The sequence below is a fragment of the Onychostoma macrolepis genome, chromosome 10 (genome assembly GCF_012432095.1).
Source record: "Onychostoma macrolepis isolate SWU-2019 chromosome 10, ASM1243209v1, whole genome shotgun sequence".
Classification (NCBI taxonomy): Eukaryota; Metazoa; Chordata; class Actinopteri; order Cypriniformes; family Cyprinidae; genus Onychostoma; species Onychostoma macrolepis.
This window is the reverse complement of record NC_081164.1, coordinates 2,209,701-2,231,221: the sequence shown is the minus strand read 5'-3', so window position 1 is coordinate 2,231,221 and position 21,521 is coordinate 2,209,701. Positions and strand designations below refer to the sequence as shown.

At 38.4% G+C, this 21,521-nt stretch overlaps 1 protein-coding gene across 1 annotated transcript in view; it reads left to right on the top strand.

Moving 5' to 3' along the window:
* tln1 (talin 1) overlaps positions 1–21,521 on the top strand; it is a 91,615-nt gene that overhangs the window by 35,744 nt on the left and 34,350 nt on the right. Inside the window, exons 3-22 of the mRNA XM_058788357.1 lie at positions 833–930; positions 1,456–1,585; positions 2,083–2,235; positions 2,599–2,741; positions 3,176–3,303; positions 7,340–7,400; positions 7,496–7,600; positions 7,689–7,844; positions 9,379–9,480; positions 10,525–10,601; positions 10,755–10,935; positions 11,121–11,234; positions 11,829–11,937; positions 12,062–12,270; positions 13,328–13,426; positions 16,457–16,624; positions 16,706–17,000; positions 18,444–18,610; positions 18,694–18,822; positions 20,759–20,872. Coding sequence (XP_058644340.1) covers positions 833–930; positions 1,456–1,585; positions 2,083–2,235; positions 2,599–2,741; positions 3,176–3,303; positions 7,340–7,400; positions 7,496–7,600; positions 7,689–7,844; positions 9,379–9,480; positions 10,525–10,601; positions 10,755–10,935; positions 11,121–11,234; positions 11,829–11,937; positions 12,062–12,270; positions 13,328–13,426; positions 16,457–16,624; positions 16,706–17,000; positions 18,444–18,610; positions 18,694–18,822; positions 20,759–20,872 — 2,738 coding nt within the window. The remainder of the gene's footprint in view (positions 1–832; positions 931–1,455; positions 1,586–2,082; positions 2,236–2,598; positions 2,742–3,175; positions 3,304–7,339; positions 7,401–7,495; positions 7,601–7,688; positions 7,845–9,378; positions 9,481–10,524; positions 10,602–10,754; positions 10,936–11,120; positions 11,235–11,828; positions 11,938–12,061; positions 12,271–13,327; positions 13,427–16,456; positions 16,625–16,705; positions 17,001–18,443; positions 18,611–18,693; positions 18,823–20,758; positions 20,873–21,521) is intronic.

Genomic DNA, 21,521 nt, shown 5'->3' with positions numbered 1-21,521 from the left:
GTAACCTTGTTTTCTAATAAATAAGGTTGTTATGACTAAAACTTTAGATACCTGGGAAATTTTACAGTTCTTGTTTCCCATTTCATTACCACAGCAACAACTACTGGTTCAGACATTATTAATGACAAGTAAACAGTAATATGAACAAATAATATCATGAACAAATAGTTTCATGAAAGTAACTCTAAAAAAGTAAGTAAGTAGCTAAAATTAATACAGTAAAACAAAGATGCAAATAAAATAAACGTTTGGGGTGTGTGCACAGAAAACTGACTACTGACAGCGGGCGAATACTGAATTGAGTTCTAAGTTAAAGCTAACAATTTTGTTCGTCACCCTCACGTAATTCCAAGGCTGTATTAATTTCTTATTTAAAGACAAGGATAATTTCAAATCTACTCATTCACAATAGAAGTGGATTGTAATTTATATGGCCAACTTCCATAAAGGGCAAAAACCAAAAAAAAACATAAGCGGACGTTCATACAGAATGTGCTGCTTTTCCAAATAAATGTGCTTTTAAAAAAACACATCGCTAGACACAGCAGGATTTTTTTTTTTTTTTTTCATTACACTGATCTGCATCACGCTTTTTTAATTCAAAAATGTGCTCCGTGTGAATGGTCCTTAAACAATAAGCTGCACATAAACTACATTATTTCTGGTGTGTATCTTGAATTATTTTCTTCTATCAAAATGATAAGCATTAGGAATTATGTATTTTTAAATTTCAGGAAATGATGGGAAATGTACAGTCAATGTACCCTCTGACAGTCTTATCAGGTTGTAAAATGCAATCTGACCGCCCACTAACTCTTCTGTCTTCTTGCAGCCAGTGACTATGGCCTCTTCCTATCAGATGAGGACCCAAAGAAAGGTATTTGGCTGGAAGCAGGCAAAGCCCTGGACTACTACATGCTGAGAAATGGGGTGAGTCTAGAGTATTTCAAATAAAACATCAAGTGAAGTAATTCAATTAAAATATTAAATAGAATAATGTTCATTGTGAGTGCAATCTCTATAAAATGTTTACGTTCTCTAGTAATCACAAATGAGTGGAAAATCATAAAAATTCAAAGGTGTGGAATTCATGCCCATTGTTTCTATATTTTCACTGGGATTGTCTTGAGGAATATGACATTTTAAATGTGTTTGAAGTATTTGAAATCAATCCATGCACTTTTAAGCATCTGTTACTGGTAAGGCAAGGATCTAGCAAAACCAGGTTCAAGTGTTGATTGCCAGTGTACTGACTGACAAAATGTAAATGCCAACATTATTTGTAGTGACTATGGCCTATTGTGCACTTGAGATGTCAGTGTTATATTAAAATTATATAAACGTGATAGTCAGTCCTTAAAAACTGATACTTATTTAAGATACAGCAGATAACACTAGTGAACATAATTTGCTGGGATTTATATAGGAGTTTTCACAAGAACATGCACTTTTTAGGACACTCTGGAGTACAAAAAGAAACAGAGACCCCTGAAGATCCGCATGTTGGATGGAACTGTTAAAACAGTCATGGTGGATGACTCAAAAATCGTCACTGACATGCTAATGACCATCTGTGCCAGAATAGGTAAGTTAGTGTCCATATGAGGAGCGAGAACTCCATTTTACCTGCTTTTTAGTAATTTCTAGGCCAGATCTCTCTTGTTTTATATTATACATGAACATAACAGGTCTTACCAAGTCAGTTGGAGTGGTCTCAGCATTGGGGTACCACAGGGTTCAGTGATGGGACCGCTGTTTTTCTCTATCTACACCGTACCACATGGGATAATCATCCAGTCACATGGGCCCTGTTTTCACTTGGTATAAAGATATTTTTTGATGATCCAATAAGAAGTGGTTAGTGCTAAATATAGGTGGAAACAGGGTCTAAAACATTTTGTGATCAGATTACTAAAGCTACATTTGGATGTAGTCAGTAGCTCTTAAGATTATGAATGGAGGTCTGCAACGATACTTAATGGAGGTCTGTAAAAATTGTATTTAGAGGTTTGATTGAACTATTATGACCCTTGAGGAGCAGTTTGAATGCAATGAGAGAGTAAAACACTTCTGGTTTCTCAGGCATCACAAACTATGACGAGTACTCACTGGTGCGTGACGTGGGAGAGGAAAAGAAGGAAGAGACCATGGGGACACTGAAAAGAGACAAGACCCTCCTGAGGGATGACAAAAAAATGGAGAAACTCAAACAGAAACTTCACACAGATGATGAGTGTATGTCGCTTCCTGCTTACCATAAATAAAATAAAAATGAATGCATGTTGTTTGCTATTTTAGCAGGACTTCAAAACAATGCATACAATGCATTCTCAACCTGTTCACTGTAAGAGAATTTCATAGTGGCAAAATGCATATTCTCATGTATTCTAGATTCTTGTTGACTGAATTTCTTTACTCTGCACACTGGCTAATCCATTAAAAAATACATATAATTACATTTTTGGATTTGAAAAGAAATTCAAAGGTTTTTAAGATATTGAGAAACGAAAATTCAGTCAAGTGTATCCAAGCATTTACATGTGTATGAAATTTTGGAATCTAGTTGAATTTACTGATGTCAGAGCTGTATTTCAACAGTGAATTGGTTGGATCATGGACGGACGCTGCGAGAGCAGGGTGTCGAGGAGTCTGAGATGCTGCTTCTCAGAAGAAAGTTCTTCTACTCGGACCAGAATGTGGATTCCAGGGACCCAGTACAGCTCAACCTGCTCTATGTGCAGGTAAACACCACAGAACATCACTTTTACATCATAATCATGTCCTAATGTCATTTGTAAACTGAATGATATCTCTGCACAACGTTAGAGGAAAATTAGAGAGCTTGTTTCTCTTTGGATCAAAGTCTTTTTCATGTAAATCTTGAGTTTTTGTCCTTAGTGTGACAAAGCATTCTGTCAGTAACTTCTGTGGCACTTAAATGGGGAAAGCTACTGTACATTCACTTCGAAACCTCATTGGTCTAAAATCTAAAATCACAGTCTACATAACTGTATGTTAAACATCAAAAATGGTCTGATTGGCTGTAATTGTGATGCTTTGTGCATCGTTTCACTTTTAGTGTAGACAAGTTACTTCTTGCTAGAAATGTATCATGCAGTGTTTGCTAATTTTGTTCAAATTCAATTGCATTTATGTACTGTATGTTGTATCCCAGGCCCGTGATGACATCCTGAACGGCTCCCACCCTGTCTCCTTCGATAAGGCCTGTGAGTTTGCCGGATACCAGTGCCAGATCCAGTTCGGAGACCACAATGAGTTGAAACACAAACCTGGATTCCTTGAGTGAGCTCAACACATTTCTATTTATCCTTACCTTACCTATATCTGTGAGTGTACTGCTTTTTTTTTATTTGGGTTATTAAGGTATTAAAATGTTTAATCACAATTTAATCACCTAAGTATGTGGTAGTTAATGCCATCAGAGCCTTCAAAACCAACAGATTCTGCATCGAAAACAGAAATGCAAACACTGAAGTCAAACTTATAATAACAACATTTGTTTGCATTTACATTCATTGTTAAATTTACTGTTAGGTTCAAGTGAAAAGTACAGGCAGTTTACTCTTTCGGCTCGATCGATCAACTCTCAAAATATTGATTTATTTGCATAAAATCTTTCCTTTTTTTTTTTTTTTTTTTGCTTTTCCTAGTCATATTTTCATAAACAGTAGTAGTAATAGTTTAGCCATGGCGGCTGTTATGTCTTGTCTTTGTTAACAATTTCATCAGGAACAGAGTTGATGAGATTACCTCTGTTTCTATGAATAATAACCATGTTTCATGTGTGCTTGATACTTCACGTCGGGTTTTTGATTAAATTACATTTACATTTAGTCATTTTGCAGACGCTTTTATCCAAAGCGACTTACAATTGGGGAATACATAAAGTGATTCATCTTGAAGAGGCAATCCGACAAACGAAGTGTTTGTAACACCAAGTCTCAGGCATTGTTTAAATAAGTACAAGCTAGCAAGGGAAGGAATAAATAAAGATAATTTTTTATTTTTTTTTTAAGTGTAGGGTGAAGTCAAGTAGTATCGAAAGAGATGCGTTTTCAGCTGTTGCTTGAAGATTGACAGGGATCCAGCACTCCGAATATGGGTGGGAAGATCATTCCACCAGCCAGGAATGGTGAACGAGAATGTTCTGGAGAGTGATTTTGAGCCTCTTTGTGATGATACCACGAGGCGTCGCTCACTAGCAGATCTCAGATTTCTGGAGGGGATGTAGATTCTTAATAGTGAGTGCAGGTAGGCGGGTGCTGAGCCTGTGGTTGTTCTATAAGCAAGCATCAGTGTCTTGAACTTGATGCGAGCTGCGATTGGTAGCCAATGCAATGAGATAAAGAGAGGTGTAACATGGGCTCTTTTGGGTTCGTTGAAGACCAGTTGTGCCGCCGCATTCTGAATCATTTGTAGAGGTTTGACTGTGTTTGATGGAAGTCCAGCCAGAAGAGCATTGCAGTAGTCCAGCCTAGAAATGACAAGGGCCTGGACAAGAAGTTGTGCAGCATGCTCCGTCAGAAAGGGCCTGATCTTTCTAATGTTGTGTAGTGAAAACCTGCAAGATCGAGCAGTCTTTGCAATGTGCTCTTTGAAGGTCAGCTGGTCATCAAAGATTACACCAATATTTCTGACCGAAGTTGATGGGGTAATTGTTGATGAACCTAACTGGATCGTGAAGTCATGCTGTAGAGTTGGAGCGGCGGGAAAGACAAGAAGCTCAGTCTTTGCCAGGTTGAGCTGAAGGTGATGTTCTTTCATCCATGCCGAGATGTCCGCCAGGCAACCTGAGATCCTTGCAGCTACCGTTGGGTCATCAGTTGAATGGCCACTCCTGAAACCTGACTGTTTAGCGTCCAATTTGTTGTTCTGTGAAAGAAACAGTGAGACCTGGTTGAAGACAACACATTCAAGTGTTTTCGCTATGAATGGAAGGAGAGAGACAGGTCTATAGTTTTTTATAAGAGAAGTGTTTAATGTAGGTTTTTTGAGCAGTGGGGTTACCCGAGCCTGCTTGAACGCAGTGGGGAAGATGCCTGTGAGGAGGGATGTGTTGATGATGTGTGTGAGTGCCGGTAAGTGTGTGGGAGAGATTGCTTGCAGAAGGTGCGAGGGGATTGGGTCAAGAGGACATGTTGTAGGATGGTTGGAGAGGAGAAGTTTGGATACTTCAGCCTCCGTCAGGGGACAGAAGGAGAAGATGGGAGTTTTAGCAGTGGATGTGGTTGGTTGGGGGTCCTGTGTGCGTGGAGGTGAGAACTGATCACTGATCGATCTAGTTTTGTCTGTGAAAAAAGTTGCAAAGTCATCAGCTGTAATAGAAGTGGTGGGAGGTGGTGGAGGTGGACAGAGGAGAGAATTAAATGTTCTGAAGAGATTACGCATGTCTGGAGCGCTGTTGATCTTGTTGTGGAAATGTGAGGATTTGGCAGTGTGGACATCAGCAGAGAAAGATGAGAGCAGAGATTGATACCTACTCAGGTCCGACGGGTTGTTTGATTTGTGCCATTTTCTCTCTGCCGCTCTGAGTTTAGTCCGATGTTCACGAAGAACATCAGATAACCAGGGGTTAGAAGGGGCAGCCCGTGCTGACCTAGAGGAGAGAGGACAAATGTCGTCTAGACAAGAAGTTAAGGTAGAGCATAAAGTTTCAGTAGCTGCGTTTACATCCAGAGATGAGAAATGGGTATGTGAGGGAAGAGAGGAGGATACTACAGAGGAAAGATGGGAGGGAGAAAGAGAGCGTAGGTTTCGTCTAAAAGTAACCGGTAGGGGGTTTGGTGGCACACGGGTAGCAAAATGTAGTGTAAATGTAATGAAGAAATGGTCCGAGATATGTAGCGGTTGTACCAGAATGTTATCTGCAGTACAATTGTGTGTGTAAATTAAATCAAGTTGGTTGCCTGATTTGTGCGTGCTAGTAGTGGTAAGGCGACTGAGATCAAATGAAGCTAGGAGTGAGTGGAAGTCTGTAGCATAAGGCTTGTCTAGGTGAATGTTGAAATCACCAAAGACTAAGAGCGGAGTGCCATCCTCCACGAAAGAGGACAACAACCCGTCCAGCTCCTCTAGGAAGGTGGCTAGAATTTGTCCAGGGGGACGGTAGATTACCACAATCTGGAGTTTTATCGGAGCTGATACAGTAATGGCATGAGATTCAAATGAGTTGTAATTGCAAAGGGTAGAGTGGGTTGAGTATTTCCAATTGTTTGAAATGAGCAGGCCAGTGCCCCCACCCCGGCCAACTTGACGCGAAGTGTGAGAGAAAGAGAAATTAATAGAGAGAGCAGCTGGGGTTGCTGAGTCTTCTGGACGAATCCAGGTCTCAGTCAAGCCCAAGATGCTGAGCGTGGATTTTAAAGAAAAGGCAGAAATGAAGTCAGCTTTGTTTGTTTGAGACCCACAGAGAAAGCCAGAGGTGTAGTGGAAGATGTAGAGATAGGGCGTAGGTTAGCAGGATTACGTTGCCGCCTGCGTGTGATGTTAGAGCGTGGCTGAGAGAGAACCGGAATGTTTTGGAGACACATGATAGAGGTAGAAGGAAAGAGGATAGGAGAGCAGAGTGAGGAAGGAAAAAAAGATACTTAAGTGTGTAGCTCGGTGTCGTTGCTCGGTTAAAAAACCGGAAAAAAAACGAAAAAGCGAGGAAAAAGTCGCAGGTCTTTACACTCCTCGGCCTTCACACGAGGAGGCTGAACACGACGGCTGAACGCTTCCGCAGACGCTTCCGCGTCAGCGCACAGACCTCAAACAAATACACAGTCTAGAGTGAAAAAAGCTGTGGCCGCCTTTAATTAGCACAGTCACCAGCCGATCGCAGGGCCAATGGCTCAAATCGAAACTAACACTTCGCACTTAAGTGCAGGAAACGTTTAAAAGTTTAAGCTAAAGGGCAGTTATTATAATTACCAGTAAGTGCAATCAAAAATATAAACCACAACGAAAAAGCAGAATAGAAATAGGTAGGAAACGAAGTATTCTTTCCTAGCAGCAAGTAATTAATTTAAACAACAGAAATAAGGACAAGTATTAAAACACTTACGCGCTGCCGTCCGTCTCTTCTGGTGACTAATCGACTACTCCCCTCTTCTACATACAGTACAAACAGAAAACATGTGACTTTTGTTAAACTTCCAGCACTACTGATAATCAGCCATCACTTTTAATGGCCCGAGTTGTAAAATCATGATCTTGTTTTTATACATCAGATCCCTGCACAAGCTGCTGCTAAATTCACCAGTCCAGACTGCATTCATTCTCAAAATATTAATTAAAATAAAACCGCTAATTCTTGCTTCCTTTCTGTCTCACCCAGTTTGAAAGAATTCTTGCCCAAAGAGTACATCAAGAACAAAGGCGAGAAAAAAATCTTCCAGGTGAGGTTATGCATGCAATTATTTTTCATATCCATGTTGAAAAATATGCGCTATATGAATTTTAATTTAATGATAAACTCGTCTCGTCTCGTAAGGCACACAAAAACTGCCAAAACATGACAGAGATTGAGGCCAAAGTCAGCTACGTCAAACTGGCCAGATCTCTGAAAACCTATGGAGTGTCCTTCTTCTTAGTCAAGGTAAAGGTCTCACGCCTTATCTGAGCTCTAATATTAATAAATGGCTCCTGCTTTCTTGTGTTAATGGTAATGTTTATTCTCTTTACAGGAAAAAATGAAAGGAAAGAATAAGCTTGTTCCGCGTTTGTTGGGCATCACTAAAGAGTGTGTGATGAGAGTGGATGAGAAGACCAAAGAGGTGATACAGGAATGGAGTCTGACCAACATCAAACGCTGGGCGGCTTCTCCCAAGAGCTTCACCCTGGTACCAGCACACTCCTCTAAATACACACACTGTGTTCTGATAATAACTCACACTGGGGATATGATGTGGACAGGGTGGAAGAGTTCCTATGGTTTGTTTCACAGCTCTGTGCTCACCGTTTCGGTGTGATTTGGTACATTTTGGAGGAAATTTGAATTGTTTAGGTTAATAATATAATCACTAAATATTTAAAGGGTTCACCCTAAAATGAAAATTCTGTCATATTTTTCATAAAATTTCGTCATTTATGTCCATCCTTTGAAAATCCACACAACCAAAATGTTTAATGTATTCAAAAGTACAAAAAGAAGTCATAAAAATTGTTCTGAGGATGAACTAAAGTCTTTGGAATGACCGCAGGACATATGTTTGTTTTTCAAGCCAGTCTTTGTGCAGAGCGTGCTGTCCTCTAATAGTTTTGCGATGTTCCTTTGGCAGTGAGTTTATTACTGTTTACGATGACTTTGTTACTTAATTTTTACCTTATGATTCAGATTAGTGTCCACAGGAAATTTGATTCACATTATTTTTTTTAGCTCTGACATCAAGGGCACAATTATACACAATCACTATATATTATGTGATTATATGTGAAGTTCATGTATCTGACGTACAGTAGGTAACACTGGCTGTTTCTAACAGTAATCATTTTATTTTTTTATCTCATGCTCTATGAACAGATTCCCAAACTTTTGTCAGCTAAAATATTTGCTTTTAAATATCTTTTGAGATTAACAGTTAATATTTCGGTAATCTAACAACACATTTACATGTTTATGGTTCTCTGGGTTAATGGACACAAGATATACAGGCAAACACAATATTTAGTGTTTTTACTAAGTGATGTATTTTTTATTTTAAATGTATTTATTTTAATTGTACATTTTTAGGATTTAATTCAGTATTAGCTTTCTCGTTAACTGACAAACCTCTTTCAGTTCCCTCACAAATCCCAGTTTGGGACACTAATAATGCCCGATAATATATTCAGACACATGCAGGAATGTTAAAGCTGCGACAGACCTTTAATCAGTTCCTGTTTCTTGTATCACTGCTGAACACTGGATCCAGGAAGAGACATTGTTTATGCATTACAAAGCACAGCAGTAATTCAGTGTTTAGACTCTGGCTGCAGACTTATTGATCGCATTAAATTAATTATTTCCGTCCTCCAGCTCTCTGTAGCTACACACTCAGACACACTCAATGCATTTTGCTTTTTTTTCTTGCTGCACAGAATTCTCAAACATTGTGAATTAGGGTGGACCTATTCCATGCCTGCTTTGTAATTTCATCGTGAATCTTAAAAATTAAAAAAAAAAATCTAAACCTAAGACAATATTTGCTCATTTTATACAGCCTAATGTATGAATGCACAATTCACTGTTCAATAACAATGACAGCTCCAAGTTAATTAATCATCCAAACTATTGTTTTACTATTTAGTGTTTTATAGTTTGCTGTATTATTTACACAGTTGTTATTTTTGTTGCCCTGTAAGTGTCATGTCGTTTGATTAATGCTGCTTCTTCAGGACTTTGGAGACTATCAGGATGGTTACTACTCAGTTCAGACCACTGAAGGAGAGCAGATTGCGCAACTCATCGCTGGTTACATCGACATCATTCTCAAAAAGGTAACATGCCATGACCAATCTCATTGGTAAAATTTAATAAATCATGTGAAGCCTGACGACTTATTTTTAATTTCACATATTTTTGGACTCACAAGACTAGCCTCACCCTCAGAAAGGCATGCACTCAGGTTACTGATCATATATTTACATATAAAACAGGAAACTGGCAGTCATTAGGCAGCTTTTAGGAATAAGGGCATATAAGTTTTTGTACGAGTTAACACAATACCAGATTAACACACAGAGTGCTTTTGAGTAAAAAATATTAACTGGATTTGATAAAGTTATCCGTGTTTGGTGCATTAAATCTTTGAAATGAGTTCAGATATTTCTTTGATTGTTCATTTTGTGTATGTCGAAAGTGTACACTTTTTCCTAAATTTTTCTTTTGTGTGTTTTTATACAACCATTTAGGCAAGGTTGGATATACTTATAAATTGTGTATAATTTGCTATTAATTATTAATGCGTACATTAAATTATTCATTTGTTATGTGGTGATATTGACACAAACAGAGGTGCATTGATTACATGTCTCTACCTGTCTAAGTGGGCGTTTCCTAGACGGCATAAAGTCTGGTCCACATTGCAGTTCATGCTGTTACAAAAGTTTGTCTCTGCAAGTCTTCTGCTGATCACACATAATCACACATAATCTGCTACTGCAGGTATTCAGTGGCTCTTTTGAAAACACAGGGATTTTGCAATGGCCAGCACTCCCTGACATGAGCACACTTCACAACCATCACGCTCCTAGTTTCACAATAACCCCGTGACCTAGAGAGGTCAGAGTTGCAACTTTGTTGAAGGATTGATGGAGTTCAGTTATTAAGCAGATCTTTTTCTTATCTGTCTAATTTTTAATGGTTGTGTAATGGGTCTTTGTGAAATTGCTGCTGCTGGTTCTCTGCGGTGTGAGGAATTCCTCAACAAACCTTCATGTTTGATCAGTCTAGAGAAAGACACAGTCTGCTCTGGCAACAAAGTGCTTCATTCAGGTCCTGCTCTCAAGTATCTTTGTGTCTGAAAACCTCTTTATCTGCAGAAAAAGAGCAAAGATCACTTCGGCCTGGAAGGCGATGAGGAATCAACCATGTTGGAGGACTCGGTCTCTCCCAAAAAGTGAGCGTCTTTTCATAGTTTATTGCGTACTAGTGTGTTTGAATGTAGTATGGTGTTACTCCAAGTGCTTCCATATGTCACACATCGTTTCCTGTTATAAGTCTGAGTTACAGCATTAGATCTAATGGGAACCTGTGACGTATTATGCTCCAGGTCAACAGTTCTCCAGCAGCAGTTTAATAAGGTTGGGAAGGTGGAGACGGGCTCCGTCGCTCTGCCGGCCATCATCCGCTCTGGTGCCGGAGGTCCGGAGAGCTTCCAGATGGGCTCCATGCCACAGGCCAAACAGCACATCACCAGCGGGCAGATGCACAGAGGACACATGCCCCCTCTGGTCAGATACTGTATACACACGCACACCTCTGAAACTACAGGAACGACCACTGAATGTGTTCTGAAGGATGGGTTCTGCTCTTGATATGAATATGAGACATGTCTATGTAACTGTAGTCACTGTAGCTGTCAGCGCTGTTTGTTTGGGCCGTACAGTGAGCTGTCGGTGTTCTCTGTGTCTTGCAGACATCAGCTCAGCAGGCTTTGACCGGCACCATTAACTCCAGTATGCAGGCGGTACAGGCAGTTCAGGCCTCTCTCGATGAGTTCGATGCCCTGCCTCCACTGGGCACTGATGCGGTGAGATACATTATTCATATAAATATGTATTTTAATTGTCTCAGTCACTTTTCAAATGTGCAGTATTTTATTTACCCCAGTGTTCTGTTTGGGGCATTTTTGACCCGGGTGAAAAATAAAAATCCTAATCTTCAGGGTTTTTTTTCAAAATGCCTTTCCCTGCAACATTGTTCAAAAAAAAAAAAAATAAAATAAAATATATATATATATATATATATATATATATATATATATATATATATATATATATATATATATATATATAAATTAATAAGACAATTAGGAGTTTAGAGTGAAAACACTTAGTTAATAGTGAACGTGTTACTGAAATATGTGCCAGTGATATTGACATTTCAGCTTAAGAAGCTTTGATAGGGTTCAGAAATTATATTTAAAGGTGATTCTGATTAAATGGTGTGGGACTGACCAAAGGAAAAAATGTGGACAAGATTTAGCCAATCCAGTCTAGAAGACAATATACTGCACATAATGTGTGGAAAGAAACATTTCTGACATTGCTGTAATCTGCTGTAGTGAGGAATGTATATCATGTACTCAGTACAGTATTGAACATCCTCTCTCTCTGATGTTTAGGCCTCTCAAGCATGGAGGAAGAACAAAATGGATGAGTCCAAACACGAGATTCACTCTCAGGTGGACGCCATCACTGCGGGAACTGCCTCCATGGTCAATCTGACTGCAGGTGACGACGCTTTATCAAAACTAAAAACATACTAAAACATGTGGGATGCCAGATATATGAAAAGTCATCCTTCCCGCATAGTTTGGTCATGTGGTAAAAGTTTCTCACTGATCGTGTCTGTCAGGTGACCCAGCAGAGACGGATTACACCGCTGTGGGCTGTGCTGTCACCACCATCTCCTCCAACCTGACCGAGATGTCTAAAGGTGTCAAACTGCTGGCGGCGCTGATGGAGGACGAGGGAGGAAATGGCCAACAGCTTCTGGGTGCTGCCAAGAATCTGGCGTGTGCTGTGTCTGAGATGCTCAAGACCGCTCAGCCCACCAGCACTGAGGTATTACCTGAGGACTTGCACTACAAACATGACATTGAGAATGTGGCAAATAGTTGATGTGGTTCATTCGTCGGTGTGTTTGTAGTAGAATTGTAAGGAATTTAGTGGTTGTGTTTAAAGGAATACTCCACTTCCAGAATGAAAATTTCCTGATAATTTACTCACCCCCATGTCATCCAAGATACTCATTTCTTTCTTTCTTCAGTCGCAAAGAAATTGCTTTCCAAAACATTCCAATATTGAAGGTTAAAAATGCAGTTTCAGGGCAGCTTCAAAGGGCTCTAAACGATCCCAGCCGAGGAGTAAGGGTCTTATCTACAGCGATGTAGGACGATTTTGAAGTTGGAGGAGAAAATGAGATGGGCGTTTTTCGACCTGGTTCCCTTTCAGTTTTTTGGACAAAATCAAAGCTTAAAACCTAAACAAACTCTTCCATTCAGAAGTTTGGGGTCAATAAGATAAGATTTTTTTTAATGTTTTTGAAAGACATCTCTTAGGCTCACCAAGCCTGCATTTATTTGATCTGAAACAAGGTAAAAACAGTAATATTGTGAAATATCATTACAATTTAAAATAACTTTTCTATTTGAGTATATGTCTCAGCGCTGAATTTTCAGCATCTTTACTCCAGTCTTCAGCGTCACGTGATCCTTCAGAAATCATTCTAATATGCTGATTTGCTGCTCAAAAATCATTATTATCAATGTTGAAAACATTTTGCTGCTTAATGTTTTTGTTGAAACAACGATTCATTTTATTTCAGGATTTTTTGATGAATAAAAAGTTTAAAAGAAAAGCATTTATTTAAAAATAGAAATATTTTGTAACATTAATGTCACTCTCTTTTGATCACTTTAATGAATCCTTGCAGAATAAATGAATTGCTTTCAATAAAATCTTGCAGAACCCAAACTTTTGAACAGTAGTGTAGCTAAAACACAATTTTTTGCCTTCAGAAAATGCTAATAGCTCTGTAAATCTAGATGTTATGAGCAAATACTGCTTTAATGTTGACTTTGTTGTTATGAGATGTTAATATAACTGTGTGTGTCTTCAGCCGCGACAGAACCTCCTGCAAGCAGCGGGTAATGTGGGTCAGGCCAGCGGTGAACTCCTGCAGCAGATCGGAGAGTCCGATGCCGATCAGCACTTCCAGGTGTGACACACACACACACACACACACGCTGCCGCTGTGACTGTAATGCATTAACCTGTGTTCTCATCAGTCCGTAGGTACAGCAGCGTTCACACACTCCAGATGGACATGCTATAGTCAAATGCTGGTAACAACACATAGAAAGAACAATTCATATTCACCAGCCAATCATACTAATGAAACAGTGATCATTATAAAATCAGTCATTCAATGATCACAGTTTGATCTGAATTGTGATGGAAATCATATAGTCACACTGAGCTTGTTATAATTGTAGTATATAAGATCACGGTGTGGTGACGGGTCTCTGTTTTCGCATCCATATCCACTGGAAATCAATCATTTCATTATCCACACTGTTTCTCTGCATGGTAGATTTCATCATTAAATTATATCATAATTCTCAAAATTCTGAAGTTTTTGTGGACCTGCAAGTATCAGTTATGAATTGGTGGTGTTTCTGTGTAACTTGAAACATATCAAAGAGCTCATACCTTTTTTAATATCTAAAAGCATTTAGCTCGTAAAGCCTGATTTTAGAGCTTATGACAGCCACTGTAACATTTTTCTAATAATTACCAGTTACTCTAACTACAGTAAAACAGCGATCATTTTTAGTAATTGTTTTAGTAATCATTAGGGCTGCAGTATATTGGAAAAAACTGACATTATGATACTTTGTTTTTCTGCTATATATTGCAATATGAAAAAAAAAAAAACTGGAATTTTAGATTACTAGTAGATAATAGAGTTCTAGCTATATTTGGAAATAATTGATCATTCTAGAAATATTGGGGTGATTTTTTGGGGGGGAGTGCATCTGCATAGAACAGAATAAAAGCTGGAAAAATGACTGAAGATTTTTTTTGTGAACCATCCTTTTAAGGGCTGAGTGATTCGAGACAAATTTGGGTGGTCACCTAGATTTAACAAACCTTTGCAATTTGATAATAGCACTAAACCATGTCACAATATCAATTTTAGTTTGATACATCAGCCGTTTGAGATATTTGATCTCCTCCATAGCGCCTGTGTAGCATTGAAATAGGTCAGATACATGTTGTGTTGCGTGATGTGATGTGATATCAAGGCAAGCCTGATTGTGCAAATGATGTGCTCTGCAGTATCCTATATCTGGAGCACAGTGGTGTGCGCTGCGGTAGTTTACGTGACACTAAAGCAAAGCCAGGTTTAATTTACACTGATGGGATGCATATTTACTCGACGTTCTTGATCTAGAAAACATTTTTCCTGAGCATTTTGAGCTTCGGTGTCTGTATTCCTAGAAAGAAAGACACTTTTTTTTTTTTTTCGATTTTAAATGCATCTTCTATAAGCTGATTTTGTCAGAGTTTAGAATTACATTAGCCTACAATTATTGTGTTAACAGCAAATAAACATAATTTTGTTTTCATGATGTTTGTGTGTGGTTTGAGCTCATGGATCTTAAAGTTGTAACCGCTGAAATGGTTCTGTATGTCCTGAAGTCTTTTGTGACCTCTAATGTGATAATATTCGAAAGAAACCCCCTGTGCTTGGTTGAAAATGTCTTATCACTCTTTACACAGCCGAACTGAAGGGGAAGTTTTGTTCTACAGTCGTGAATTTCCTTATTTGGACAGAACACTTATCAGAACAAGATTAATGCATTTGGTAACATGAAGTTTAACGGAAATCGTACTGAACAGGACATTTCTAGTGCTGCCCTGCCCTCTGTTTATGTACAACACTGCTTGTTCTTTATTCCTGCTCTTTGATCAAGCGTTTATAGTGATTCTAGCGCTGTATCTGACAGCTTTACAGCTCTCTGTATAGTGTGTAGTGCTTGTATCTGGGTCATTCTCAAAGCTTTCTCTGCTGATGTGGTAAACAGTGAATTAAAAGTATTTATTAGCAACTTGACAACTTCTTTGCTTTAGTATTGTCTCAAAACACTGATCAGACTCAAATCGGTGCATTATAGCGTTCTCTTCAATTAACCCCCAAATTACATGATGAATCATGTCTTTTTTTTTATTTGAAATCATTTTTATAAACTCAATATGGACAATATTTTGAGATTGACCCTTATCCTGCATGTAAATGATCTAGAGCATGTTAATATAGTGTGGGTTAGTAGATCTATTTCTGTCATTGCCGTATTGCACTAGTGACTCTTCTGGTTACACTTCTGTGACATTGTAGAAACAGAAAAAATACTTTTGAATTTCAAAATCAGCAAAATTCAGTACACACTGATTAGATGATGTGTCTCATCAGAACTGGTAAAGTCACTCTACTGTAAAGTCGTTTATAGAATACAATTCTTTTGTAGTTCAAATTAACATGCATAACAAGAGTGCATTTTAAAATATTCACAAAAGTAAAATGTCAAGTCAGTGTGAAATGCAACCAAATTTTGTTTCCTGTTGAGACATAAGTGAAAGTGAGGTGAAATGGCTTCTCGGATAAGAAGAAATATGATTTTGTTCTCTGGGAATTGATTAGATCATTGAAAGTGGGCTTTGCAAACCAAATGTTTAGTGCAGACTCGCATTATGTGAGATATATTATGAATTGAGCAGCTCTGGAAAAACTGTGGGCTTGAAATTGTGAAGTGAATGCGATTTCTTTAACATTGCAAAATTAGAGCAAACATTCATGGGACATTAGATTAGGATGGTTTGGAAATCATTATAAAATTCACATGAAATTGCCTTTTCACAACAATTAGCATAATAAAATGATTACTGTTTTGAACAACTGTCTAGCAGAAGTCACTATGCTCTTAACCCCTATAACATGAATCTGATTTGACCTATGCTGGCTCGAGTGCAAGCTGCCATTAAAAGGGCACATATTAAATAGAAAGAAATTCATTGTCCAATTCAACTTTTTAATCAAATGTTTATTGATAAAATGGATCATTTTAATAATTTGCAATACAGATTTGTTTAATTAGAAAAATGCAAAAATGTCCATGATTTATGCTACTATGTCTGTCTGATTACATCAGATAACTTATTTATTTGTGTGTGTGTGTGTGTGCAGGACATGTTGATGCAGTTGGCGAAGGCTGTGGCTAATGCAGCGGCGGCTCTGGTGTTAAAGGCCAAGAATGTGGCTCAGAAAACAGAAGATTCAGCTCAACAAAACCGAGTGATTACCGCCGCCACCCAGTGCGCCCTGTCCACGTCCCAGCTGGTGGCCTGCACACGAGTGAGCGTTCACACCTGACTCATCCACAGACGGACTCGCTGACCTCAGCTGATGCTCATGTGTGTGTTTTATCTGTTTCAGGTGGTGGCTCCCACCATCAGCTCACCTGTGTGTCAGGAGCAGCTCATCGAGGCTGGGAAGCTGGTGGCTAAGTCTGTAGAGGGCTGTGTGGAGGCGTCACAGGGGGCGACCAATGACGAGCAGCTGCTCAAACAGGTGGGCGTGGCTGCCACAGGTGTCACTCAGGCTCTTAATGAGCTGCTGCAGCATATCAGACAGTACGCCAGCGGAGGACAGCCAATCGGACGGCACGGAGAGGCCACTGACCGTATCCTGGATGTGACGGATAACATCTTCAGCTCCATGGGAGACGCAGGTACTAGGAACACGTTTAAGCCTTTTCTTGACTATATTTGAAGTGGCAATGTATTGTAAGATATGAATAGATTATATGTTGGTAAAAAAAAAAAAGAAAAAAATCCAGTTCCATATATACTGTATATACACTCTTAGACTATTTACTATACAAAAAAATTCTAAAAATAAGAGGATTCCACATTTGACTAAATTAAAATAAAGATAAGGAGACTGATAAATAAAATTCACTTCAAAAGTAGAAGCACATTGATTACCTAAGCATTATGCATTTAAACTTACAAATAAACATAATTAATTATACAATGATATAACTATTAATTATAGTTATATACTTAATAATTAATTTAATAAAGTAATTTAAACTATTAAATAGGGATGCAGGATATTATCGGGAAGATCAGCCAATAATGGCTTAAAATGTAAACATCGGCATCGGCCAGATATGAAAAATTATGCCGATATGCCTTGCCGAGGACGAATAACTAGCGTGTGCTCACGATCTGCTGCTAACGATAAGATCACGTCACCAGTGTGGTCATTATTAAGGCAAACTTTTGCATGAATGGTGATTAGATTCACTGTTTTGGAACTTAGATAGAGTCAGCAGTTACTAGTGTGAAACTCCGGGTCATAAAGCCCGTCTGGTAAAGGTGTTTTATTTATTTAGGGCAGTGGTTCTCACTTCCGGTCCTGGGGGCCCCGTGCTCTGCACATTTTGCATGTCTCCCTTACTTAACACACCTGATTGAGATCATCAGCTCGTTAGGAGAGAGATCCATGAACTGAACTAACGAGCTGATGATCTCAATCATGAGATTCAACATCAACGCAGGGGGCCCCCAGGACTGGAATTGAGAACCACTGATTTAGGGGGCGCTGTTGGCCTACTTGCAATAAACTGAAAGTAAAATACCCAAATAACATTAAGATTGTGTTTCTGATTGAATAATGCAGTGATCTATGTCATAAAATCATGAGTGTGTTTTGATTTAAAGGTCAGAAGCTATAGCTTTCATTAATAAATATCACAAACATGACACTTGTAAATTAAATAATTTTAATTAATGTGTAATGTTTTTTTGTTTTTGTTTTTTTCAAATGAATTATGGCACTTAAATAGAAGGAGCTCTAAAAGATGTTCAGAATTTTTACAACTCTTTTGCTTTAGACCATCTACAAATGTCTACCCTGTCAGTCAATACATGGGAAAACAACGTAACTGGAGTTACTTATTTGAAAAAGCAGCACAGTTGTTTTTCATGTAAATTTAAAAAGTAATGCGTTACTTTACGGATTACTTGAAAAAATAAATTATTTATATAAAAGTGTCTGCTGAATGTCGAAACAGGAACGTTTAATATTGTTTGGACTGATGTGCAGAGACTTGTTGATATGCATATGAATGGAGCTCACGCACAGGCGCGTTCCTCTCTGTGTTCAGGGGAGATGGTGCGACAGGCTCGGATCCTTGCTCAGGCCACCTCAGATTTAGTCAATGCCATCAAGGCGGACGCGGAGGGCGAGACTGACCTGGAGAATTCCCGCAAACTCCTGTCTGCTGCCAAACTCCTGGCTGACGCCACGGCCAAGATGGTGGAAGCTGCGAAGGTGGGACAGAAGGCGCCTCAGTGTGTGCTTTTAGACTGGATAGCTGTGCGTTCGGAGCTGAGTGTTGTTGTGTGTGCCGGCAGGGTGCGGCTGCTAACCCGGACAGCGAGGAGCAGCAGCAGAAGCTGCGTGAAGCTGCGGAGGGTCTGCGCATGGCCACCAACGCTGCGGCACAGAATGCCATTAAAAAGAGGCTGGTCAACAAACTGGAGGTGAGGACTGAAGCGCACAAATCCAAACCTCCAAGAACTCAAAGATGTAAAATAATAGCCTGTACCGAGATGAATTCTAGAAGTGTTGCCAAATATAACATCTCTTTGCTGCCCTATTTGGGTAAAGTTATATGATGTTTTATAGCTCATGGAGTTAAATCTTGCCAAAGGCTACAGTGAAAAAGATTTATCGTGTTTTTAAAAGACTGCAGTATGTATAGCTCACTGGTGCAGTTTCACAAGTAACTTGTTGCAACTTGTGAGAAAGAAGAACTATTAGGTTTCGCAAACTCCACAGACCTGTTTCTCTGTTTCTCTTTTGCTTATTATCTGCAGTGAAAAGAACAGAGTGCACGGCTTAATTCTTTGTGATATCTGTCCGTCTGTCTCTATCTAACTGGCTGCCTGTCCTATCAGCCTCCTGCCAGAGCTCTCCAGCAGCCAGCCAAAATACTGCAGTAACTTGCCAGAAGACCCAAGTAGCCCTAGCAGCCAGCTAGAACAGCGTAGCTCTAACAATGCCTAGCAACTACTAAATAGAAACTTAATCACGTCTATTATCCAACCAAAATATCAGAACTACATAGCAACACCTAGTAAGCAGGCAAAAGACCCTAAAAACCAACTAGACCTGTCTGTCTGTCTCTTGTGATCACCAAGGATGCATTTATTTAATTAAAAATGAATGTTTGAATTTATTTTACAATGTAATTTTTAGTGCTGTCAAACGATTAATCGCATCCAAAATAAAAGTTTTTGTTTGCGTAATATGTGTTTGTTCTGTGTATATTTATTATGTCTATATAAAGGCACACATACAGTATATATTTTGAAAATATTTACATGTATTTACATGTCTATATTTATATTCACATAGTTTATATTATAAATAAAAATATTTAATATATAAACATAACATATTTTTCTGAAATATATACATGCATGTGTTTGTATTTATATAGACATAATAAATATACACAGCACACACACATATATTATGTAAACAAAAACTTTTATTTTGGATGCGATTAATCGTTTGACAGCACTAGTCATTTTATTACCTTTATGAATTTTTAGTAGCCATTTCTCCAGACTTCAGTGTCATGTGATCCTTTTAAAATTTGAAAAATATTCAAAGAAAACCATTATTTTAAAAAGTAATAAATAAGTTTAATTCCCTCTTTATATTAAGTGGCCTTTGTACTTACTACTTTGTACTTGCATCAAAAAATAAGTACAATGTACTTATTGTGGTCATACTGTATTGTAAAACACATTTGCTGCTATTAAGGTGGGATACGGGTAAGGTTAGGGGCAGGTTTGGTGGTCTGGGTAGGTTTAAGGGTGGGTTAAGTTTTAAGGGATGGGGCAACAGTGTAATTATAAATGTAATTATAGAAATTAATTACAGATATAATTACATGCAGGTATTTTTTTTAATTATAAGTACAATGTAAAAACATGTATGTAATCAATAAGTGCATTGTACCAAATGATTATTTTAAATGTAAGTACATAGTAGTTAAGGCCATTTAATATAAAGTGGGACCTAAGTTTCAACTTGGAGAGCAAAAGAGACTTGCTTTATTTACTTGCTGTGTTTATTCCAAACTTTTGACCAGTAGTGTATGTATACAGAGACTGTTCACTATGAATGGGAGAAAATGCAATGCACAATATGGCAGAATAAGTCCTGCTTTCTGAATAAAAGAGCCAATCACCAATTTGAGGGTAAGAAACCACGTTAATGGGTCAGTTGATGTCAGATTTTATTGCTGATTTGAAATAGTTTAAATATGTTTTAAATGTGAGTTTATCAAGCAGTTTTTGAGATTTCAGAATTTCGTCATTCAGGTAAATAGAAGTTGGTCTATATCTGTGGCAGCTATATGTGTGGTTTTATAATAAATATATTTGTGTCATATCTGTTGATCAGAATGCAGCCAAACAGGCGGCAGCGGCTGCCACACAGACCATCGCTGCTGCGCAGAACGCCGCCTCCTCCAACAAGAACCCTGCGGCCCAGCAGCAGCTCGTGCAGAGCTGCAAGGTGTGTGTCTCAACACCCACTTCCTGTTCCTCTCGGGTTAAAACTAGTTCACATAAGCGCTGTGTTTGTGAATGGCTGATGTGAACAGACGTGAAACATAAAGCATAATTTTGTGCTTAACACTCATTTTTGATAAATCACTACAGTTTTCCTGCTTGCAGTTTATGATTGATATACAGTCAAACCAAAATGTATTCAGACGCCTTCTCACATTATCAGTTTATTCGCTATATAGTTCAGAAAATGGTAATAAAATATGACAAGAGCTCAGAGTTAAACTGTGTCACAACAAATTCATCTTGATCATGTCAGATAACTTTGATAGAAAAGTATGTAATGGATTACAGTCAACTGAAAATTATTCAGCTGTTAAATGTAAGTACACAATCAGATAATAACAATTTAGGTCAACCAATTACCAAGCAATGCTTCATTTTGTTCAGTCTGTGGTGTAAAAAGGTCGCATTAGCAATTAATTAAAAAACACTTAAGCAAAACATGCTCAGGTCAAAGTGTATGAATAATTTTTGCTCCCAAATTTTACTGGTGGTCCATAGTAGGACGAATTTTTGGGTATAATATGTCACAGTTTACTTTATTTTGCTATCCTCACTTACATTTATTAACTATAGTGTCCTGCACCCGCTAG